The sequence below is a fragment of the Pholis gunnellus genome (assembly GCF_910591455.1).
Source record: "Pholis gunnellus genome assembly, chromosome: 13".
NCBI lineage: Eukaryota > Metazoa > Chordata > Actinopteri > Perciformes > Pholidae > Pholis > Pholis gunnellus.
Window position 1 is genome coordinate 12794618 of NC_136540.1, and position 26612 is coordinate 12821229.

Here is a 26612-nt window from a genome sequence, read left to right on the forward strand (position 1 = left end):
GAAAACCTTGTGGAGGTGGAAAAGAAAAATATGGATATAATCAATAGTCACTTAGACAAGCAAATGTTCTTCTTCTTCTTCTGGTGGCTTGGGAACTGTTTTTGTGTGTGTCCCCCCCCCCGAAAATAGTCTACTACTCAGAAGCTGCAAAAAAAAGGTAATGTTGCAACTCACAAATTCAACAGATATAACAGTTTGACAGGCCTTTGTGAGAGTAGTGTACATCGATCACAACATAGAAAACACAAGATAAATAAGCTCAAGCTCCATTGACACATCAAACAAAAATGTATCTTTGATATAAATGACAGCATTCTGTGTTTCTTTTTAGGGGCTATATGACCATAAAATACTTTGTTTCAAATAAAATAAATAAATAAATACCATTGATGAATAAATAAATAAATACCCCATAACCCCAAAGTATTCTACATGGTCAGTCCAGCATAATACAATAAGTCTAATATACTGTATGATGATATACTGTAACAATGCTGAAATTGCAAAATATATACCCTTCTACAAAATCCCAAGGGCAGGACGAGTGTTTTCTTCTGTTCATAATTTATTTACATAAACAATGTGATATACACCCACTCCTTTTGAGTTTACAAACGATACTCGAGCACTGTCTCCATTTGTTGCATACCGGTGTCTATCAAAATTGTAATTTGTAAGTGGTTGTAATTCATGTGCGTTACATGTTATCATACACAACATTTACAATTCAGATGCTTTCACTGTGTGAGCCGCTCGCGTCACACTCTTCATATTATGGCATTCAAGCTAATTTTATAGGGCAAATGTCAAAGAAAATAGAAAAATAATGAAATTATGTCTAGCCAGTGAATCAATTTCCTCACTATGTAATAATTTACATTCTCAAAGTGTTTCTCCTAAAACAGATAGGACATGAGATGCTTGATAAAGTTTACACATCTCTTCTCAAATTAAGAAGATACTTTTTTGCACTTAAGTTCTTTAGTTTATTTGATATAAATTCATATTTTTTTGTTTTGTTGCTCAACTTAGAAGAACGACACATAGAATGAATCCTGTCCCACTGCAGGGATTTCAAAATACCCGACAGCTGTCTGTATCGACATTCACATTAAAGTGTAGATCAGTTTGAAACACTGTTGCAGCGTTCACTCTGGGAATGTAAAGGGCAAACAATGATTTTAAAATAAAACGTTACTTGTTTTAGTACAGTTTCTCTTGTAAAAGCTTGCATAACCAAAATACAACAGAAGTGTGTCATTATGTAAATGCCCACTTTTAACAGCAAATGTAGGGGAGGATGAGAGGTCAGTGTTGTCTGTACTGTAAGCTAATAGCTGTGAGGAAAATAATTAAACCAGTTGTCTGGCCTGGAATTCTGGGCTGATCCTCCTACCTGTATGCAAAGATGATTCCTCAACTGAAGAGGATAAACCGGGCACATTTTTATCATTACATTTTCCAATTTTTCTAGAAAATAGCTTAATTAAATCTTAAATATTAATCAACAGTGCTCATTTTTTTTTAATTTTTCTATAGCCAACAACAGAAGACCATAAAATGTTGATTTTTGGCCTGAAAGGTGCATGCAATAAATGTAAACCACTATGTAATAGTAAACTATATACAGTGTCTGTACAGTTGAACATTTTCCATAAATAGCATCGTCTCTCCGTCTCTGACCACACATGAAAAATGCAATGTTGAATTGTGCCAATACGTAAATGAATTACTTTAATTAGCATCACAGTCAAACATAGCTCTATTAAAGTGCTTCAGATTGTGTGTTTTAGTATTTTAAGTGAAAAATTAAAGTGAAAGGGAATGATAAGATATACATTTTTTCTTTTTTCTTTTTCAAGCCGTTTGATGTGATCTGAATTGCTATTCATGTCAATTGTTTTCTATGGAAGGGATGCATTTGTCTTAAAATAAAGCAATTAATAGAAGACCCATTGTGAAGAAATGGAGGAGGAATTCCAAATAAAAAGTCCAAAATCATATCATAAAACCAGAAAAAAACCAACCTTATGAATCCTCTTAATTGCTTACACAATCAATGATTTCACAACACATTTACAAACCTCCTCGTACCAGTTAAATGTAATGCTACAACATTTGCAATGTCTGTTAAGGTTCTCAAATAATATAGCTAAAATTTCAAGAGATTAAAACTAAGGAATTAAAGGAAACGCTTGAAATCAAATCAGTGGGTATTTCAGTGGGTCCCCTCCTTCACAATGTCACTTGCTGGCACGGAGCATATGTAGAATGAAATGAGCTATATGATAAGGCTGGAAACCCACCCAGGCCTAGAGATAGAGATAGGAGACCCAGTAGACCAGGTTGAAGAGACCAAATGCAGTGGGGAAGAAGATGCGTGCATACGAGTCTATTTTGGCGACACGGATGTGCAACCTGCCGTGCCGCCAGGCTCCGGAGCGGCAGTCCTCGAAACAGCAGAAGAAGCTGGTGCAGTCCTTCCCGTCCAGACACTCGTAACCGTACTCTTCGTCTCGCTCCTGCATGTGCGTGGCGTTGTTCATCTGGATGGCTGTGGCCGAGCGTGGACGGATGTCTACCGTGGGTGTCTGCTTTGAACAGGACAAAATGACACAGTTAGCCGTCAGAGCCCCAGAGTGCCGTAATTGAGATCTCCCTGACATAACAGGGGACCTAATTTGAGCTGCCATTTCCTGTCTCCCGCTTCAATTTCTGTCATTAGTCAGCAAAATGTAATTTGCACCCTCAATTGGCCAATGGACCCTTTCAATGTCAGAAAATACAAATTGAGCCATAACTACCACCTGTAGTTGTAATTAGTGAGGCTTATAGGAGCAAAGGGTCAGTCGTCCCCGTGGAATCTATGATGCAAATTACACTTTTGGGCTGGCGGCTGAAGCAGCCATAATATTTTTAGAACAGTAGTCCACATTGCTTTACTTAGCAGCTATACTTTTTAAAGATGGGGCTGGACAATGCCTAATTCTTTTTTTACTATGCATTATTGCACAACATTTAAAAAGGTCAAATGCGAAATTGAGAGCACATCTAGTTCCTCGACGGCTGAGCCGGCGGCTCGCAGCTAATGGTGCTAAGAGCACTAAAAGTGCAAACAACATCAACAGTGATGACAGAGCGAACAGTGTTAACCTGAGGGGAAACGGGAGGTGGGCGTAACGCGTCCGGGACGTCGTCTATCGTCTAGAACTGCCTTACGAGTAGAATGTAGAGCGGCGGCCGCGAGTTAACCAGTGGGGCACGCTCACATGCACTCACATGCACTAAAAAGCCACACTGCTATGTAAACAGAGCTCAGAGGAGCCCGGGAATACAACACACAAAGAAGAGCAAGAGTTCATTCTCTGCTCAGGTATTATACTAAACATACATACGAATAGTTGTTTGATGCTATATTTAATGTTCTGAATATCGTATAGAGAACCTTTATAAATGCAGTGAGAACGCTGTAGCAAACAGATGACTGTGAGTCTCATGTCCTAAGCACTTCTTTAAAATGTTTGGAATGCCCTGTGACTCGACAAAAGGTCATCATTTGGACCTGTATGGATGTTGTAAGTATCGCTTTCTGAAATGCATTTATAAGATGGGTAGTAACTGGCTCATGATACATCAGTAAGCTTAGCTTAGGGAGGAGCATGTGGTACACAGCTCAATATTTCTCCAGCCCACTCTTTCTGTCACTAAATGGGTTGAAACAAACCTCCTTTTCAAATTGCACTCACCACTGGAGGGCATATGCCTTTTATTTGTTCCTAAAATAGGACATCAGTAAGTCTGTGGCCCTGTCATTCTAAAGGGAGACAATTAGTATTCAAACAGACTGCTTTCATCAGCTTTTATCTTGAAACAACATGCCACCTTCGCACAAATTGGAATTCGGGCTGTTTGGCAGGATAAATGCCCCCCCCCCCCTCCCCCCCTCCAAACCCCCTTTGGCAGAGGTTCCTTGACCTTGCTGATAAACTAGAGTGTCAAGCTCATCATTTAAAAATGACACAGTGCGTTGAGCAAAGTTCAACTTCTAAGAATTTCACATCACCACTTTCCCTCAGAGAAATACCAGTATAGCTGTCATTTCGTTCTTTATGTCTTGTCTTTATAACATAGGAACAATAATCTATAAATGATTGTACTGGCACTCCAACTATGTTTTACAGCCCGTATTTATGCTCTATGTTAATTTGTTCTTTTTTAAATTGCAACATAGATCACAAAACCGTAGATACAATAGCCATGCTTGCGTGGTGTCATTGCAGTTTTAGTTTGAAAATAAAATGATCTGTTAGCATGCATTCTCAAACAAGCTTAAAAATACTTAAACTTGATTGAATTATTCATTCCCTACAACTTCTCGTCTTGCCCGGCACTAGTGCACAAACCTGTGCTCCCTTTGAAAACGACACACAACCGCAAACAAAACAGCATACGAGTTAGTTTTCGCCATTTTTGTCCGTACTAATGCATGTTGAGGTAATGAGGCGATTAGCAGAACAGGTCATGACTCAGTTCTCAAAGGGGATTGGTTGCACTGGAGGAAGCGCAGTGGAAGCTCAAGCAGAAGGAGCATTAACAGCATCCTGCCACGTGACCTGGTCAAGCTGGGCCGTGTCGGTGTTCGCAAAAAATAAATTAAAAGCAACGACAAAGAAACAACACAGTGGCATAGGCAACTTTAACTGGCTGAAATTAGACAACCTCTGAGAGAAGACCAAAGGCAGGATCCTTCAGGATCATTGCTGGAGGATCCCTTGGTTATCTGACTTAGATTGAATACTTGATGGTTGTGTACAAATAAAGGTGGATCCCATGTGTAGGCTGACAATCTAATCGATCTGACAGTACAATGATTGCTCCCAATAACATAGTGATGTGGACCACTATGTGGAAAGGAAGATGTTCTTGTCTTGAATTGTGTGTAAATTCAGATGTTTGCTAGCTCCCACCCACCCTGGATGCTTTTTGTGTGTTCAAAGATTGCCATGTGTTAATCTTCTGAACGGACCTCCATCTCTAATTAGACCTAACCGTGCAGGGGTTGTCTGTTTCAGTCTGTTAAGGCTCTGCTGACTCTGTAGGAAGCGTCAGGTTGAGAAGCCCAACAAACACACAGGTAGATGTACTGGCAGGAGAAGGGAAGGAACAGGAAACTACTGCAGCTACTGCTAGATCACTGTGGTTACAACAACAACAACAGAGAGTGAAACAGGACAGAGGGAGCCAGAATGAGTCCACGCTGGGCCTGGACTGTTACATTCCTCTGGACAGGGGATGTGTGGGATGCTTATTTTAATTTGAAAAACTCCATAAGTACGTCTGGCTGGCTGCCTCCGCACTGTGCACTGCAGAGCGCCCCTTTTTAATGCTATGTTATCTCTGATACCTATTTGTTAACTGATGAGGAGTACAGTAAGAATGCAGGTAGTTACAGAGGGAATAAAGAGAGGCAGAAAAGCAGTGAGGTGCTGGGGGCTCAAAGAGCCAAAATGCAGCGGACACATGCAGTCAGACACAGGCAATATACCTTTGAGGAAAAGAGCCGGAGGAGCTTTTGTCCAGACAGGAAACAAAGAATATGTGGAATTGAAAGAGAGTAACAAACAAAAACATAGAATACATGTAAACAGAGAACAAAAAACACAAGATAATGTGTGAAATTTACAATCACTCTACTGGCTAACTCAAAATGGAAAGAGAATTATACTGTAGAGAGACATACATGTTATGAACATACAGAGGGGGAGACGCATAGTGGGATACTTGTATTTCACATGATTCTTATGCCAGCATCACTTTAGGAAAGATGTCACAGATGCCACACTGGAGAGATTAAGTCTATATGTAATAATGCACCTTGTGATAACGTATGACGGTAATCTAGAAGAAACAAAATAAAATGATCGGAAGACATCTGATGTTGAAAATCCCTCTGCATCTCAAGAAGAAGATCACAAGGAACCAACACAGCTTACAAGTAAGACACACTTTTGAAGTTCTTTATATTTCCTCGATTTCCTATTCTTTCCATGCTTTTAACAATTCATAAATATCAAATGAATTTCAGTCAAAGACCTCGTTTTCTTGCATACTTTCTCCTTCCTACATCTTGGCAAGTCATGCAGAGAACCTAGAAAAGCCCCTCTGAGATGGCAAACTGGCATGACACCTTCCACTTCATTAGTCATTCATTCGTCCACGAGACAGTTAGAAACCTTAGTTACAGAGGCTGAAACTGGAGCGCCTCACTTTCCCAAAGTTCCACTTCAACACTCCTGTTCACCCAAGCACAGTAAACTTAGTGGAGAGGTTTAATATCTTTCAAGTCTAATCCCACCCACCCCAAAAAAAAACACACGACGACAAAGATGGATTTCGGTTAAACAACAATTTTTTCACAAAGAAAAATTCAAGTTGTTAATTTGTCTACTAATCACTTATTTCATGCAAAATCCTCATTTCTATTCTAGCTGATTAAGTGCTAGTCGTGCCGTTGAGAGGAAATGTTCTCGGCTCCATAAGTGCTCATAAATACATGACGAGAAATCATGTCCCTTCAAACCAAGCTGCCGTGGTCTCTGGAGAGATTTAAGGCTCACGTCACATGACTGCAGTTCTCCTGTCATGTGACATGGGTCTAAATTACAACTGTAACAGATATGTGGCGGATTAGAAAAACGTTTGAGCGGCACGCCTTGCTCATTGATTAATTTGTGTGGCGGCCCCTGGGAAGAGGCTCCCTTAGAAATACAGTGTTTAGCTGTTTTTCCCAAGACTTAATCCCTGAAGTGTAATGTTGTGGGGGAGGGACAGAGAGAGAAATTGACATTTCACCTAAATAAAAGGATACTGTAAACACTCTAAAGATATAGCATATAAATAAAGAATGTTTGTAGCTACATTTAGAAATTGAGCAAATCTTCTTGATCAGAAACTGAAACCTCAAGGAAGTGTCCTCATAAAAAAAGAAAACATCACCAATTAGTGTCAGAGAGACGCTCACCGGGTTTCTCTTCTTCCTGTCTTTTTTGGCGCTCGGCTTCCTGTTGCTGACAAAGTAGTGCAGCGTGCCGTACTCTATAAGTGCGGCGAAGACGAAGATGAAGCAGACTGACACAAACAGGTCCATGGCAGTCACATAGGAAACCTTTGGAAGGGATTTCCTGGCAATAGTACTCAGCGTGGTCATGGTCAGCACAGTGGTGATTCCTGTGTAATGTGATTGGAGGGAACACAGCAAATTAGATCTGCTCTCAATCAAAACAAAACAGAAATGTGTAAGTTCAGTTCTGCCACATAGAGCTTAAAGGAATGCATCATTTTTACACTCTGAATTCTTATTTCATCTAAAAATGCTCCACAATTTTGTTATTTGTAAAGAAATAGTAATTTCCCTGCATCAAAATGTTTTATATTGTGTCTTATCTGTGGCCATACTGTACAATATTGACAAAAAGGCAACACAATTCTAGTTGGACCATGAATACAATCATCTTGCCGTACTTAATGTGCTCGTAAATCATGATCCGCATGCCGCTCACAGTTTTATTCAGACATTTCTTCAGGCGCATAAAGAAGAGTTAATAAGATAGTATTGCATTTGTCACCAAAAGGATATTCTCCCCAAAACAGTTTCGCAGTTGGCGGGAAGCTGAAACGAGCAAAGGTCTAAGTGGAGATCAAAGGAGTGGAGGTTTTTAATAATTTTCACAGATGAGAAGCAGCTTTTTTCAATGCATTAAAATACTCAAAACCTATAGCCAAGTGCTGCGCATGACGTACATTTCCAATTTAGAAACGCACATGCCAAGGGGAGAAAGGAAAAGTCACTGGAGAATTACAGTGTAATTCAAATTTTCACGGAGATGCATATCATATTCATATGATGTAAGGTGAGATATTTATTTTCTGATGTAATGCTGGAGGTTTATTTCGCCCAACAATAACAAACTGTGACTTAACAATAATATATATATATATATGAATTAAAGAGGATTAGTGTTTGCTGTTTAATAGCAAGCTCTTGCAGTTAGACGCCTATACGGACGGAGTGAGCAGCTGTTTTACTGTCCCCTTGATCCACATTACTTTACTGCTTTACGGTTTAGCTGCCATTGACCATCACACACGTACAGCATTCTTTTATCCGCCATCTCGTAACCCTCTCCCCTTTTCGCACTCTGTCTGTCTCTAATGATGATGTACTGTAGATGACACGTGATAAAGAAATGCGTTTATAAGTACACTGATATAACATTATTATCAAAAACAACGTCACAGCCCTCACACTACCAAGAGCACCGCCTTGTATATAGGAGATGATTTATGTTTGAAGTTATTGCCGACAGAAAGACATCATTGTAAGTCAAGAATAACATCGCAGTATTGCAAGTGAATTGATATATTTCTGGATGTCATTGAAGGATTAGGAATTATGTCGTCTGCATTAATCCGCCTCCTAACCACCTGGCTTCCTGTACCTTCTGCATCATCTTTCAACGGAAATTAAAATATTTGACTCTTGGTACCATTTTTAGCTGGGAATTAGAAGTGTTATTATTTAGACTGCAAATCATGGCTGGAGCTGCATAAGCAGGGGGGGAACCAAACAACTTATTTTTAGACAGATTACTGATGGGCAAAGTAACGATGCTGGTGAGGTAGAAAGAGGGTTTCTTCCTGCAGGGATTGTTTCACATTAAATTATGCTCGCTAATCATCCCATCACAATGACTTGAGGTCAGGATTCAGAGCCTTAAGGGGCCAAAAGGAAAGCTGACTAAGGAATATGTACGCAACTCCATTACGAGTGAACTTCTGAAGATGTCCAATGGATGCCAAGGTTAAGTTCAAAAGCTGATAAATTTCCTTGAAATCCTCACTCTTGCCTTCTTTTTTCATTGCGTGTCTCCTTATTGCACTCAGTTAGGAGGCCACCTGCATTCTCATTTTGCTGAGGCGGCATCTCTGCACTTTCCCTGCTGTATTGCATAATTAATGCCTCATTAAGGCGTGTATGAAAACACATGTGCCAGGATAGGCGTTTCTAATCAAGACGAACTAGATTCGTAAGCAGCTGCCCTGTCTCAGAGGGGAAAAGAGGAGGAGGAAGGATGGTGAAGGAAAGAAAAAAGGAAAGGAGAGAAAGGCAGGAAAGAGAAGCTTAGGCAGATTGCTTTTCAGTCTGAGGTGGTGTGTGACCACCACAGGGTTTTTGATGTGTTTCACAGCAGAGAGTAATTAAGGCCAGGGCCGCTAATGAAGCACACTGGTATAACTGAAGCATATGTGTGTTTGGGCCAAGTGGAATGATTATAAAAATGAACTACAGCAAAGGAATTGTCCAGGCTTCATGAGCAGTTACAGAGGAGAGGGATGTGGGGTCTAAAAGAAAATGAAAGCAAAATTATTATTTTTTTTTTAATTGTTTTTGCTAACTGAACCTTTTTTCTTTTTTATAACTGATTTCAGCATGTACAGCAATTGGTCAAAAACCTTGCGGCAGAAATGACTTTAAAGTTTTCTTTTTCCGTTTACCTAATGACGTCCTTGCAGGTACCGCATCCTTGTTGATCCAGAATGAGACCCAGGAGAGGACAACAATCAGGGTGCATGGGATGTAGGTCTGAATGGTAAAGTAGCCCATTCTCCTGCTTAGGTCAAAGAAGACGGTCAGCACCACGTAGTCTCCTGGAGAGAGGGAAATAAGAAAGGACAGATGGAGTAAGGGCATGTGGAATGTGTGTGACAAAACATACGGGATGTAAAGTGTCTATATGGGATGGAATTTACTTCAGTACTTTAGCACAAAAAATGCAAAGTGATTAGTCTTGAGTATTGATTTTCACAGCCATCCTAGAAGACAAGGACAAAATAATCGAATCTATCTAAGTCATGGGCTGATCAATATGTAATGTTGTGTAACCAAAATCTTCACAGCATGTTTGCCCAAGGCAAGTGGAGATCTGACATGAAACGGAGAGTTTCAGAGAGCTAGAGCCAGACTTGCTTGGCGATACACACAAACACACACACACACACACACTCAAACAAACCCTCGTCTCTTGCCAGTAGTTAGCTGGACCATGAACACTGGTGTCCAGCTGATGATGAGCCATCCCTGGGCCGGCCGGCTGTCTGACCCCAGCAGATGTTAGGTGTTAAGAGGTTGAGGTTAGCTGAGCCCAGATAGGCCTGACCCTGACAATATGGATCATCTGGGCCTGCCTGTTTAAAATGCATGCTAAGCACGGACGCACACGTGCGTGCACCCTCTTGCACCACACGCACACACAATGGGCTTCTATCACCTTAGCAAAAAGAGTGAATTAAACCAGGACCAAACAGGAAGACAGGCATGCACGAGAACAAATTCGTCACACAAAATATTCCTGCAGCATTTCTGCCAGCCGGCCTATGCAGCAATGCTTGCCAACAGTTACTGTCCTCTTGAGCGGTCTAACCGTGTACCTGTCTGTCCCTGGGTTTAATGGCAGTTCACTGCTGGCCTCCAGCTCAGTCAGTTGTCTGCTAATTGATTAACATCGGACTGTTACCGGTGTCGGAAACCTCCCCTGGCCTCTCGCTATGGCTTGTAACATGCAGGGCACAGATCTACTCTCTCTCAGCCATGTATCTACAGTGTGTGCGTGTGTGTGTGTGTGTGTGTGTGTGTTTTAGGCACCCACAGCACATTGAATAGTCTCTGCAGCTGGAGATTGAACAGCTGGCTAACAATTTCCCTCATGCGCACAACACATACTGCAGTTTATTGAAAAACAGCCAACATCTGGGTAGTTGTGTGTTAATGAGAAACAATGAGGGAACGAGATGAGCCTGTCAGTGTGTGTTATTTCTGCAAAGATGTGCACTCTGTGTGTGTGTGTGTGTGTGTGTAACTCCACGTAGTGTCTGAACAGGGACCAAGTATGTGAGATTCATCCCACAATGCACCTCTGTTCACCCAGCCATTGATAGCACCATTAAATAAACCAAGTGCAATAACCTCAGCAGCACAACCATAACTGTTCATATCACCATGTGTGTTTTCTGCTGATGCAGGCAGGTGCACGGTATATTACAGAGCGCCGCCTCGGTTTGTAGGAGTACGGGAGATACATGAAGGCTGCTCTCAGGGGTCCCACAGCCCACTATTTTGTTTTTTATTAACATTACATTAGCAGGGGCCTAAAACCGAGACCCCTGACAGCGGAGAAACTGCCGGTTAATACATTTATTTCAGCTCGGTCAGCAACATGAAGCCTCCTTCATATTTCTTCGGACACTTAATGATAATGGGATTGCCACCACAGGGGTGAGGTCGGCTGGCGAAAGACCCTCCTGGCTTATGCATCTCTTCGCTAGTTTCATTACGGGGCACAGCACTTGCCAGGAAGACACTTTGAGGAGTTGTTATCGACCGATGCCCTCCATTCTGGCAGGCTGATATATCTGTATCAGCCTGCCTGCCATTATGACTCTGTAATGCATCAGTTTGTTAATGACTTCCTGATTCCACTCAATACGAAAGGCTTTCCAGTTCCCTCCCTGGTTTAAGTGTCTGGCTGTGATTTCACAACATTACCGAATGGGGAGCAAATAGTTTAGTGCTCAAGATAAACAATCCCAAAACAATTAGTGGACTGTGCGGACATGTTTATTTATATTTGATTGCCTGTTTGAGTCAATCTTAACTTGTTCAATTCTTATCTGATTCTTCGGTTCTTTTTTTATTATTCTCATAGGATATGTTTGTGTTTGTGAAACAAGTATACAAAATGTGTTAATGTGTTAATGTGCATTGCCAAGACAGTGTTTCCCTTTCCCTAAGGTTGACTGCTTTTGGGTGATGGGCGACCATGGATGACAGGGGAAGACCCGCACTTGGTGAAACGAGAGAGTATTTTGATCGTGTGAACTTTTAGCAGCGGCGCTCATAATTCGAACATATAGCGTTAAACCATTTCCTGATATCAGGCAACGAAAACAATGCACCACTAAGAGAGGCCAAAGTTAGATATTTAATAACACTGCACATAGGAGCTTTAAATATATATAATATTACACCGATGGCAGAAGTTTACGGAGCTGTCCCTTCGTGTCTCCCCTCTAGATCATATTAACTTTATCCCCCATTATTGGCAACAGTGTTTCCCTACGGCCCACACTGTGTCCTAAAATCCTCCAGCATACAAATTATTTAGCTCGTTATTGTTGTTTGATTAATAGATGAAAATTATAAAAAGTTGAACCTGATTTTTATTACTTCAGATTCAACTTGTCCATTTGAATTTATTTCAAATGTGTACATTTTGTTCAAGTTGCACTTTATTAAAGTGCTGTACGGCAAGTTAGATGGCGGTTCACACTTGCACGCACTCGACGCCTGTGTGTGGGATGAAAGGTCCCTGTTTATTTCACATACGACTGCAGCTGTGATATCAAAGCATCCAAGCCTTCGTGCCTGCATTCATCCTAATGCGAGCCCTCAAACTAACCTTAGCTAGAACACCCCATCTGTCAACACCAGCAGATGAGGGCGTGTTCACAGGAGTGTTCACACGCCGTCTTCACAGGGTCTGTATAACAGCTCTCTCTTTTTCAAGGGTGTTACCGCTAAGGTCAAATGTACCTTCTTTAGATCAACAATGAATACAAAGAAGCTGCCATACATGGTGCTATGATCTCACAGCCTTTCGCATGTATCCAACGCCACCCACATCTCCTGTGATCTACGGGCAGCTGCAGTCTTTCATAATCAACTTGATGTGCTGACTTCCCTCAGTAACGAAAACACACTCAGAGATCAGATCTCTGTTCGAGGCCTCCCGTTTTGGCCTCTCGTCTTTGCTTCTCTATTACCAAAAGTTAAAATTTCAACAATCCTATCATCTTTTCGCTGTAATTACATCGCTTTCAAGTCAAGCCGCTTCTTTCCGTTTATATTTCATGAATGAAAAATGCTGATGACAGCTGTGTGAAAAATCAACTATGCAGACAACGGCTCAAATCTATTGTTTGCATTAAGATACGGTTTGAAGTATTTTCATTAGGATCACACATTTCCTCGGCAAAAGCGATTTTACAAGCTGATGTAATCTACAAAAAAGCAATAAAAACTTGGCGGGGATGATCATTCATCAGAATTGTGTTACTTTGTTGTTAAAAGCCGCAGAGACAACGCACTCAACAGAATTTAGACACACACGCACACACACACACACACACACACACACAACAGAGCGGAGCAAAGCAGGGGAAACGAGAGAAGATCATTCTTCCAGTATGAGCCTTCTACTGAGGTGGAAATACACACAAACAGTGGATGTTTTATTATTATTAGAATACAGATATCGTTACAACATTCTATATTTGACGGGAGAGTATTAAACCTGCGAGAGGGAATGTTGATCCGAATGTGGCAGTGCGTTATTGCAGAACAGCCACAGGGGAATTCATGGGAATGAAACATGGTAATTCAGGATTGCTGACCAGGGAATAAAAAGAAGAAAAAAAAACTGTCACATGAGAATATGGTTCTGCTGGCAGCCAGGCTGTAAATTGGTGTGTATATGGATGGGCAGGGGAGACCTGAGGCACATGCTGGCCATCCAATGAAGGGAGACGAGCCAGACGCATGGCAGGGCTGCTGACAGGCTGTCATACTGAGCTCCTCTCCTGTCAAAGGTCAACCAAATCAGGGGTGACAGCGGATGCTATTGTGCACGTGTGCATGCGTGTGTGTGTTGGTGAGAAAGACCGGAGCTTTGCTAATGACCAGGGTTATGCCACGGCTGTTTGCCAGGGTCAACAATACTTACAGGGAATGTTAACTCACCACTTTCTGTGACATGACTAGAGGCTATATGCCAGTTATTAACTAGTTACTATGGTTTTGCATTTTGCCTTCACAGGCTACTGCAGCTATTCCTGCCCTACAGCGGGTGGCAAGATGATGCCTCGGCAAAAAAAAGAAAAAAAAAAGCACAGCATTGTCATGGTGAGTGACTGCGGGAACAGAGCAGCATGATTAAACACCAGACATGAGTCTGCAGAGTTTGATTGCCTTGTTAACATTGTGTTGAATGTGACAGAGACCGATGAATATCCCTCTCTACGACACACTAATAGTTCTGAAATTATTGAGAGCAGCGCTGTTTATAGGATTTATGACTCGTAGTGAGAACCTGCCATTTGAAGTGGAAAAGTTAGGAACGCATGTTTAAAAGTTAGTGTATCTATGCAGGGGGAGGGCTGGGCTGTTGCCACCTTGTGGCCCAGATGTGATTGTCATTTAGTGGTGCGTATTACCACACAAATGTGTAATCAATCTATTTACCACACAGACCATGGGGGCAGTTCTTCCCTCCGCTCCAGCCACGGCTACCATGTTAAAAAAATCTTATTCTTATCTCAATCTTATTTCAGGTCACAAACAAACATCTTGTTTACTTCTTATCCTCGCCTAAACTGTTTTACTTCTCTACGGATAAGATGAGACAACTGCATTAGTGAGTTTATTACGTCAGATGATGAAAAAAAACAGGCCAACACATTCAACTTCTCTCTCGGTTATCCGTGTTTCAGCTAACCTCGTCTAAAAATGGCTTCATCATGTCTTATTCACAGTCACACACGCACACTGAGGAGAGATGCAATTCACACTCATTACATAAGCTCCAACTTCTAAAAATTCAACTCTCGCTCTTCTTTCTCCCCATATTTAATATTTCACCTTTTTATTAATTACTTTTAGGGGCCAGGTGACAAGACTTATTCTCACCGAACAGTCACGACACTGACGGCTAAACTTCTTTAAAAAAAAAAAAGGACAGATGAGCTGCAATTCAAACTAAATATAAAGCAAGGAGAGAAGAATGAGATGCTGTGTGTGACGCACTGAAAGAAAACCAGAGATGAGCACACAAGACGAAAAGCTTTCCGGAGGCCCTATTGGTGTGGGGATCCGTTCAGCTCGGATTTGTGTGAAAATATAATGGACAACCTGAAACCAAAGATGGACGGACAAGTTCAGACAAGCACTCAGAAGGATATGGATGGACAATATTTGCCATTGTTCTCAGTAATATCTTGCACCGTATGAATATCTTTCTCAGTGATATAACACAAGAGTGATTCCACTAGAATCATTTTACCTTTTAGCTTCCATTGTTCTACTCTACACACCTGCTGCAGGATACTGACCAGACAAATCTACAAGTACCTCCCACAGGCCCCTTTAAGAAGTCAAACAACAGAGTATAGGCTTTGTTATGTGATGATATGATGTCTCAGAACATTGTACTGTTCAACAATATGATCTTATTGAGCTGTGAAGGTCGCTTTGCATTGATTTGGGTGTTTTTGAGAGGAATCAGTTGACATTCACTACATCTCATCTTACTGGAATGTCTTCTTTAATGAATCATATGTGCTCACTGATAACAATGTAAAAAGACTCACTATTACAGGATATCTTTCATTTTCCCATCCTAATGGCACCATGTATTGATCTTCACAATAGAAACAATGTAATTTAATTTTACTTCGATGGATGAGCTCAGACAAACACTGTATAAGCTAAGTAAGTGCGATTACAGATTAGAGTTCTGGATCCCTGGTTTCAAGCTTTGGAATCGAATTAATCATATGAATTCACTGAATGAATTGCCCAAAACCATAGCACTGATTTATGCCTGTGTATACTCACACTAAGTAACATTTACTTTTAAGTACCTCAATAATCACAAAGCTTTGCCAAAACAGCACTCCCAGAAAAGCATGAGCCAACTTAAAGAAATTGATATTTTCAGTGCAGTAAGCCTCATATGCAAATGTTCACTTTGTGCCGAACGTCATACATGATCCTCGCTATCCAGCATTAATATTAACAATGCATTGCCTCATACGGATTCATGAACAGTTTCATTGAAGGTAACATTTCCAAGTCCAAGCTTAGATGACATGGGATTAAATGTTACTGTAACATTTACGAGACTTACTGGAAACAGGCCTCTGATACAATGTAGCATCTCTGACAAGTATTAGCATAAATATGCAGCGATATAATATATTATCGATTCTAAGTTCTATTTTTGAACTGTATTTAGTGCTTCCCTAGAATCCAGGTGATGTGCTGCACGGTGTCATTATGATTCATGGGAAACTCATTTTGCTTTTATTGCAATTCTGAGATTTATGCTCATGCCATGTATTAACCAGCCAGACACAAGATGTTCCACAACCCTCTCCTCATTTCTTATAGCTAATTACTTAGCAACCTTGGGATGCAGAATATTACGCAAAGGCCAATAAGCTGAGTGAGAAGAACATCTAGGACCAAACTTTACAACAGTTAATTGAGCAATGAGGTTTTGGTTCCGGGAACAATTGCTCCACAGAGTGGCATCAGCTCTGTCTGTGTCAACAGGGTACCAAGAAGAGACAGTTAAAAGTTCATTTTGTGTGTGTGCGTGCAGATGCGAGCAGTACATGTATAAACTCCATTTAGGCTGTAGTAATAGATGGTAAAATGTAGGATTTCAAAAGTACCCCATTCGGCACATCTCTCAAAAATGACAGTATGTATGTGTGACTGTTTCCCTTCCTGCACCTTCAGGCTTATAAAGTCTCTCGCTCTCTGCTTGTCAAAATCCAAGTCCAACCCCCATCAACCCCTTCAGTGCTTCACACCATGAAGTAAAAGTGATGTTTCAAAATGACAGCTGCACCAGCAGAAGTCAAGAAGGACATAAGACAGCTTTGACCTGTTTTGGTATTGGCTGAACATTCGCTTCTTTTCCCTTTTATCTCTTCTTTTTTTATCTTGGATCTCTCCGCCCAATGACCTCCATCTTTGCCAATGGCATCTCAACCGAAAAACAGGAACCAAAACAACCTCGTTTTTTTTACGTCCACTTGCCACCGCCACTTTCCCAAAGCACCCTCTTCTCCTGTGGCATATTACCATTCTCTGTTTTCAGGTTATTAGACACACACACAGTGAAAGAGAGAAAGAGAAAGAGAGACAGAAAGAAAGAGACAGAAAGAGAAAGAAAAAGAGAGAGAGAGAGAGAGAGAGAGAGACGAGGGGGAGATTGTAAAAAAAAATAGGACACAGGAATACATGGGCAGCTAAATAAAAATCATCTCTTTTGCAAGAGTGAGCAGAGAAGAAGGGAGAAGAGGGAGGATTGTAAAGAGCAGACCCGTGTAAATGTGAATACTGTTAGTGTATGAGGCGGGTGAGGACGTGTGTGTGTGTGTGTGTGGAAGATGGGAGAAGGAATGGGGAGGAGTGTAAATTGGTATTTAACTTCACAAAAGGAGGATTCTGGCTGAGTCAGAGCATTTTGCCTCCCACTCCTGCCCATCACAACTATCACCCAGAAGCAAGAGGGAGAACGAGAGAGAGAGACAGAGAGAGAGAGAGAGAGAGAGAGAGAGAGAGAGAGAGAGAGAGAGAGAGAGAGAGAGAGAGAGATGGAGAGAGACAGAGACAGAGAGAGAGACAGAGAGAGACAGAGAGAGAGAGAGAGATGGAGAGAGACAGAGACAGAGACAGAGAGAGAGACAGAGAGAGAGAGAGCAGCTATTATCGCAACAGAGGATGGTTTCAGCTCTTCTTAACCTTTTTCCTTCAGCAAAGATTGAGTGATTGTCATCTGATAAAGAAACTGCAACATTTTATTCCTGTGATTTGCTGCTTTCATTTACAGCATAAAGTCATGTGTGACGTATTCTGCACCACCTGTGTTGTACTTTCATTACATGTCTGATTTATTACTTTCTCAAAATAAAGGGATTTTTAACAAACTCATTGTGACTGACCATTTCAGTTGTACAGTCTATAGGGTTAGGGTTAGGGTTAATTTCAACAGAGCATTACTAATATTTGACATAAACATGAATGGTAATATTTGAACTTTTTCTGCTCTGTATGCATCTGCATATTACTAAATCTCGTATGGCATCTCCTTTTACATTTTTGTGAATCATTCCGAGAATGTGTTACTCATCAAGACAATGTATGCATTTGAAACTGGAATAATTTCGCACAAAATGCTTGAGCTTTCACATGTTTCATTTGATCCGGGAGGCAATATCTCAGAAATAATAATAAATAGTTATTGCCATTTTGTTTTTATTGCTTTTTGTCTCCCTCCATCTTCTCTTGATTAAACCAGGCAGGTGGTGACAAGCGTCCTTGCCTCGGTGGCATCATTTTGTTTCGAGGAATTTGATAACATTTTCCCTTTAATTTGCTTTGAATTTCTGCTATTGAACTCATATGAGGTGTGCCCGTTACCACACTACCACTGGGGGGATTTCACAAACCTCCTGACACCAAGACAATATTGTCACACGTCTGTTCCACCTCTCTTTTAAGCCGATTTCTATAAGGGAACAGCTGTTTTGATTTGGCAGTGCAGTAGTAACGCATAACATTGATGGAAACCCAACTAATCATTTCATACCGCTGACACAACACTGACATATTATCCAAGGACCAAATGGTTTTCTTCTTCACCCTCCATAAAATATATGGACCCAAATGTGATATCAAAGAAGGAAGATGGAGGAAATTGTGTTGCAGCAGAACTGCATCTATTCTAGTCGTGTGCCAGAGTGTTTGTGTGGCTGAGGATTCAATTATGGTCTAGTTCCCCATTTGCAGCACAGGGCCTAAAGATGCACTCTCCCAAGCTATAAGGGAAATCCTTTGGCGAGTCAGAGAGTGAGTGTGTTTATATATATATATATGTATATACCGGATGCATGGGCGTTCATGTGTTTGTTTGACTGACTGTCCTCCTCTCGCCGGGCCACTTCCTTTCAACCACAATGCCTCCAGATTCGCCCCATCAACGAATCATCTGCAAACTGTGGAGCTCCGTAATCTGAAGAGGGCCACTGATGTATCCCTGGGCGTTCTCCACTCAAACTGAATCACACAGGCGGCCGCACAGAGACAACAGGGCAGCACGGCATGGCTTTTGGAAGGTCACTCTAAGAATAGCTTTCAATACGTAAAAAAATAAAATAAAATAAAAGACTTGTATCCAGTGGAGAGCACGGACTGAAATGTGCATGCAGGCAAATGGACACAGAAGCATGCATTAATTCATGGACACGGGCGCAGACCAAAGCACTCTGAACACTGTCAAACACACAGATACTGCTGGCTGATGCACATAGCGTACATTTGTGCTCAGCTGAAACAACAAATTAAGCACAATTCCTGTGTAAACCCTCACACAATTCACCGCGGAGAAAAGTGAGGCTAGTAACAAAACAATAAAGAAAGACAGCAATGGCATTGATTCCCTTTATGCTGGAAAGGAAAAGCTTCTTTGCAATCTAAGCAGTGCTTTTCTAAGCTCATTTGTTCCACTAATGTGCTGGGAAGATGGTTAACATCCTTAAAGAGATCCCTGTGGTAGTGCTTGATAGTTAATGTAAATGCACCACACTGGCTATATCTTGTGAAAACAAGTCACTCGTTCATCTTGGTTCTCCCCTCACAATGCATCTCCTTTTACCTCCTCTCTATCCATCAAACAAACACTATAGTGTATTAATGCAGCCACACTGCTGTTGTTGGATCTAAATTGGTGTTCAAGGTGCTATAAAAATATCCAAAAATTGTTTTGTCAAGCTCTGAGTGTGTGTTAGTGAATTCAAGTCACTACATGTATTCTACAGTGTATATATTACTTTCCAACACTACATTTCAAATACAGTGTGAACCGCTTATACTGATCACAGTTAGTGTTAAACCAACCGGTCTGTTTTTTTGAAACATTCAATTCAATAAATAGCGACGGAGATTTCATTACACAAACGTCAAATAGATGGTAATCTGCATGAGAATAAAATAAAAATAATAAAAAATCTGTCAAAATAGTCATCCGCTTATCGTGATAACTTTGATCATTTATAATTTTCTGGTCATTTGCTTGCAAAAAACTACTAATAATCCAATAGGAGTACAAGTTTATATAAAGTATAAAATATAACCTCAGCTGCGGTAAATGTGTGTCCTGACACACTTGACCTCTGTAAACTGGCAAAATGGATTCTGTTTTGTAATTTCCCTTTGCAGGACCAATGAAATACCACAACTACCATCCCTTTCCATTTTAATCCCGTCACCCCTCTATGATTTTTCCACTCCTGCGTTATCTTTCTTTTCTCTCTGTCCTTGTCTGCACTATGATGCTCATCCCTGAACTCCAGCCTGGCAGATGGGTGAGAACACAGCTCCCAGCGTCAAGCTTAACCCGGCCACTGAGGGGTTAACTCAGTGTATCTAGTGCCTTGGCTGTCCTATCTTCAACATTGTCTGCATCTCTTTTTCCCTCTATTCTGTCCACTGGCGTCCTTTCAAGGGTCCTTGCTTGTCACAAGCAGAAGTGAATGTTTTTTTTTTTTTATGAGTTTGTGTACGTGCATCCACATGTGTGTATGTGTGTGTCTGTGTTTGTAAATGCAGGTATAAGCTTCCAGGCAGTACAGGCGGCTCTGATGTGAAGTGACATGCTGAGAGACCAAGTCTTTGGACACTGGCTGTGAGAAGGAAGAGAACTCCCCCCTCCCCCCCAAAAAAACAGCCTTTACAAACAGCTACAACACAACTGGATGAGAGCAGCAGATGGCATAACGGGGCAGATGGGGCGACCGTGGCTAAGTGGAGAGCAGGGCCGTCCTTCAATCAGATGATCGGTGGTTCGATCCCCGGCTGCGCTAGCCACATGTCGATGTGTCCTTGAGCAAGACACTTAACCCCATAATTGCTCCCGTAGCTGTGCCTACGGTGTGATAGAATCTGAATTGTAAGTGGCTTTGGATACAAATGACTGTAATGTAATGTCACCGCCCCAACCCCCTTAAATTACAATATCGTTCTTTAATCATGCATCACTTTTTTTTAACAAAAGATACTCAAAGAATACAAGCACAGACACATGAATGCAGGAGTAGTGTTTTTGTTCAAGTTGAGCCTGGGAGAGACTGGCTTGTCTCACAGAATGAGAAGGAATCTCTTCCTCTGACTATTTGCTGCAGCCTTCCTTGCCTGGATACGGCCAATTCACACTGCCTGCCTGTCTGCTTAGCTTAGCATTACATGTCCCTCTGTTACCTCACCTGACCCATTTCAATTCAGTTTGGCTGAGAGTGCTTGGACTGGAATACTGTGAAAAATAAGATTTTTTTTACAAAAGAATATCTGTAACCAACTACAACTTTCCATGCCGGACAAAGAACCCTTAGCTGAGAGGGATTCAGTGTCTTGCTAGTGGACAACGCAGTATTCTACACACTATCAGATGAGTGCCTGAGCTCAGGGCTGTCTGGTTGAAGGACATTCTCCCCACTCTATAGGTCTACAGGCCCCCCCGCTAACAAGGCTCCTTCAGTGCAAATGCAGGAGTCGACACAACAGCTTTATCCTAAGTCAATTTAACAACAACCAAAAAGATGATTAGTGTTTGTCCTTTATATAAAAAAATAAATAAAAAGTAGTACATTTCACAGAAAGCAGAAGCCCGAAAATAAGGAAACAAAGCTATATGTAGGTAATTTAAGATATTTATACATATCTGATTGGTAATACCAGAAGACAAGATACAATTGAATACGGTAAAAGAGGATTTTTAATGAATTTACTGAAGAACAAATAAATGCAATAGTGTTAATACGCATTTAGTTTGAAAAGATCTAGATCACCAGGAACTATAATAATGTTTGTCTGCAATGAAAATGTGCAAAAGTAGCTGCTAAACGACACAGAATATTATGGAATATTTCTACATTTTCAGCATACCTTTCAGGACTGCTACCCGCTGCATGGCGGGTACTTGAGATGACGGGCTTAATTATAAAAGCCCCAACCGACCGCTTTTTGAGACAGATGTTGTGCTCGTGAATCTTGAAGCAGGTCAGATACCCAGACTGACTGCAAAATGAGACAAGAGGTCTCTCCGCCACAGCCAAGGTTCTCTGCTCTGACAAGAGACCAGATGGCTGTTGGTGGAAATAACAAACCAGATCAGATCGAGGGAGAGTCAGAGGACGCTGCAAATGCTCCACTACAGCTCATCCTCCTACACAGATAGCCTTTTCATGTTGTCACTTGAACATGTTGTGATTGAAACAGAAGGAAAATGTAAGAGCATGTTTTTAAAAAGAAAAAAACATTTTTTAAATCAACTTGCACCAGGGTTTTCCAACGCACATGCACTGTGCGAGGGTGTGTGTTAGCACTATGTGTCAGTGACATTCTGTTGAACTGTGGCGAATTACAGAACGACTGGGTGAATTCAGTTATTCCCATGGCTACTGTGTGTGCGAGTGCAATCGCATTAAAAAGACAAGTGAAACCAGGGCCTGCGAGTCCATGTGTGTGAAACGACCATTTCTGTTGAAACACTTGGAATAATAAACTACATTGCAAAGGCCAACGCATCATCTTCCTGTGTCTTTAGAGTGTGTACGTCTCAAAATTGTACTGTGATCAAACTGAAAACCTGTAAACAGTTGTTTTATTTCCTCTTTGCTGCTCGTCTGTGTAGCTAAAGTACATGCTGCTCACAAGGCAGACTTGGCTTTTATTGTGAAAGGTAAGCAGCATACTAAATGATTAGATGCTGAGCTGCAAATGAAAGCAAGAATAACGACCCTTCTGTCACATGTCTGAAACAATGACTTTACTTTCTTTAACCTTCCAGTCTGTAGCACATTCTAAAGGGATGGAGTAAGGTCAAAAAACAGCCATTCCCCCAGACCAATACTCACATAACAGAAAGACTAGGATCAATTGACTATCTCATAAAAAGGAGATTGAGTTGGAGAATTAAAAAAATAAAATAAAATACACTTTGGTGTTTGTAGAGAAAAGGCCTTTCTTTCTTTGTCATCTCAAAATGTCCAAGTTTAAGCGAATAAATAAAGAAATGGCAGTATTTCTTTCGAAGTGATCAAACAGTCCGATTTGCGAGGGGATATATTACTTGTACCTATAAAATAGACCTTTATTTTGAATGTCCATTGTCAGCTCCTCCGGATAATGCAGCTGATTTATTGAGCATGAACTCACCTCTGGCCAAAGTTAATCTCCGCGGAAAGGATTTCTTTGATTCACACCAGACAAGCCCAAACAATTTCTTGCAGAGCATTACATACCGATATCTCATGAATATAAACATAAACAAACAAGCATGGATGCAAACAAAGTAGCCCTCTCCTAAAACATCAATACTGTCAGGGAAAAGAAGATGTTTTTCCTCAAGCAAGCATTCATATTCCTGCATTCATTCGGAATGGAATCCAGCAAGTACAACAGAATGAATGATGCCCATTATCCCCGTCTGTGTGTTATTTCATAGGCACCACATTATTTAAACCCACCCTTGTTCGAGCATGCCATGAAGGACATTTGACTAGAATAGCAGAAAAGTCAGAAATGTATGCATTGAAAATAAATGACACCATTTTACTGACAGTGTTTCTATTTTGCAAATCAGGTCTTGGCTTCTAAAAATGTATCATAACTTTTGGAACTTATTCTTATAGTGCATTGCTTTCTTGATATTGGTTCTTCACGGTTATTGTATCTGTAGAAAATGGAGCAGAATATAAGATATGCATGTAATATATTTGAATAATTTGATTGTATAACATCCTAATTGCAAGTCCACCATTTGGTTTTTCTTTTAACCAATTTAGGTAAAATTAAAATGGATGTAAATGCCCACTGGCTCAGAAAGAATGAATTATACACTCTTAATGACAGAAGTGGCTACAAAACTAAGACGAATTTCTCAGTCATCACACATGTGGGATATTAACACAATTGGACCATAAGATACAGTACATAATCAAAAGCCACCGAGAGTCTTTTACAACAAAACGGGGGGAAAGATAGTCAGGACAAGTCATATAAAAAATGTAACTTGTGCACAAAACTGGAAAGGGTATGTATAGTAAGAACAATACATCCCACTTTCCCAACACTATCTGTCTGCCCCTCCCACAGGGTAGTGATATATGCAGTAGGTAGCCATGATGGATTTAACTTGAAGAAGTGTGAACTAAAGGTGGATAAAACATCAAGAGTCATGTCTCTTGCTTCTCTAAATAGTCATGTTGTAACCCCTCACTTTACAGATCAGACAGAGAGTCAGAGAGACATCGACTTTACTTCATAACGTGTTTAGAGTCACTGGCATGCATGGTTAAGCCTGATAATAATAATAATAATAATGGTTCTCACATTTTCGCGAATGAAATTTCAGCATATCATCACATTACGGTGATGCTGCCTGCATGCTCCTGCCTCCATCAGATTAAATACATCATGCCCGACATCAATGCTGTGTCATGCAGCACCCACCGATCAAGAAATCATTTCTATCACACAAGCAATGTGCCACTGGCAAAGAACGATTATTGAAGAATGATTTTAAAAAAAAAAGAAGAAAAGAAGCTGCTTGTTAGAAACAAGTATAGATTATTTTCTTACCTGAGACAGTCCTGACAGTCTCAGAGGTGTTTCTCAGGCCCACGAAGGAGAACTGGTAGAGCCTCCAGGAGCGAATGTCCCCAACCTCAACTGAGCTTCTTTTCCACTTGTAAACAATCTCCTCCCTCGGGTAGCCATCTGAACAGGGAAGAGCACAGTGACATTGAGGAGAGGAGAGAAGCTGGGTGCAGAAATGATATATATCTTCAGACTTGACTCCTTAGATAAGCTCTCTGCATTATAAAAACAATGTGTTCGAAAACTGTTCAATATAAAACAAAAAACAGACGCAGTCTGTTCTATTTTAGAGTGATCCATACAGACAAAGTCAGTAAGCTTGGGGGGGGGGGGACTGTTTCATGAAAGAATCATCATATAACAGACTCCTGACAAAATATGCAGTCCATCTGTGGAGTGAACACTTGAAAGCTGAAACACTCAAAATTGATCCACGTCTGTCTATGACTTGGATTCCAGTAATTTCATTACACCAAGAGGATGCTCTCTGGTTGTGAGAATTACAATAACAATCGTACTAATGCTATTTCACTTAAGACGTTTCAGATGCATCAACATAATCAAATGATTTTTGTTAGTATTGATTTCATGTCTGGTATCCAAATTTGGATACAAAAATGAAGCTTCTTTAAACTAATAGTACGTTACATTTCGGGACTGCAACTCCTTATCCTGCAAAGGTTGTCGTCAGTCTAGATATGAGCTGTGTGCAGCCGACAACGGAGTGGCTTGAATAATGCACATGAAGCTTCCTCAGTTCAAACTTTAAATGGCTTTATTACTAAAGTGCTCTCAGGCATCCAGTAATGCTGAACCTCAGCGGAGAAGGGGATGGAAGAATCTGCCCATTTGCCACATTACAGCCAGGCAGGCGGGCAGTCTGCTCTTTCGCCGGCAACGCATCCAGGACAAATTATTGATTCAGTGTCCTTTTGGGAAGCTAGAACAATGCTCCGTGAGCTCAATGTTGTGAATTCACTTTGAGCAAACTTAAACGATATGGTGCATCATCTGTATCTGTAAAGCGTTCTCCTAAACCGCTGCAAGAGAGGTTCGGGCACTGGTGAATCTACGATGCGTTGTGGCACGTGTTGAAAAAAAATGTGCCCGCGTGATACATTGCTGCACACTGCTCAGTGCTCCGCCTCCTGCCTCTGAGATTGAGCTCATGTACTGTACATCAAGCGATTTTCAAAGTTCTGAAAACATCCATGGCTTTCATCAAATTGAAATGAACGCTTCTGTTCCATTTTTAGGCCTGCTACCCCTCCGCTTTCTCTTTCTTGTTGCTCTGGAGCTATTTAGGAAGCATTCTCTCTGGAGAATATCCCATGGTGCATCTCTCTGTAGATCCATAGCGGCCTCATTAGCATAACTTACCGCCCATCCGCTCATCATTCGGAGGGACTGACTCATTTGGATTTCTGTCACTTTTTGAAATGTCTTTTAGAACAGTATTGACAAAGATCAATCAGTACTCAGCCTTTGGCCCAGTTGGCAATACGACATCTATTATTCAATCCCCTTAATGAATGCCTATATACTGTACTATAAATGAATGAATGAATAGTTTAACAAATGTTTTTCTTCAAATATGTCCTACTGTAACACATAACTACATATGGTTATATTTTCCTCATTTATTAAAGAACTCTTTGAAGACGAAAGCATTTTAGCTGGCAAAGAGTGCAAGATATACTGTAGATAGTGTACATGCATACACTATAACATATATATATATATATATGTTAAACCTAAATACACATGTGACTCGTCTTACTGGAGATTGGAGAGGTCTGAAAGAAATCCTAAACCTGTTGCATAATGATTCCTTGAATGATGTCTTCGTTAGGCTCATATGTTGCTCGTTCATGGGCACAGCGTGTGCGTGTTGGAGATGAAACAGAGGAAGAGGTAAAACAGTAGGGGATCAGCATATGGCCAAACTTACAGCTTGAAAACTGCAGGGGACATGAGTGCTCATCCATCGGGAAGTTGTTCAGTTTAAGCTGGCACTCGGCATCGATGGTCAACCTGCAGATACACAATATTT

General features: G+C 40.9%; 1 protein-coding gene across 6 annotated transcripts in view; it reads right to left on the minus strand.

Moving 5' to 3' along the window:
* Window positions 1–2312: 2312 nt before the first annotated feature.
* gabrg2 (gamma-aminobutyric acid type A receptor subunit gamma2) overlaps window positions 2313–26612 on the minus strand; it is a gene marked incomplete at both ends in the record, with an annotated part of 42598 nt that continues 18298 nt past the window's right edge. Inside the window, 6 exons of one of the 6 annotated variants that reach the window (XM_079170947.1) lie at window positions 2313–2591; window positions 5546–5569; window positions 7022–7227; window positions 9556–9708; window positions 24542–24679; window positions 26511–26593. In XM_079170947.1, the coding sequence (XP_079027073.1) occupies window positions 2313–2591; window positions 5546–5569; window positions 7022–7227; window positions 9556–9708; window positions 24542–24679; window positions 26511–26593 (883 nt within the window). Of the gene's footprint in view, window positions 2595–5545; window positions 5570–7021; window positions 7228–9555; window positions 9751–24541; window positions 24680–26510; window positions 26594–26612 lie in introns of all 6 variants that reach the window. The other 5 variants (XM_079170951.1, XM_079170949.1, XM_079170952.1 and 2 more) reach the window with 5 other exon arrangements.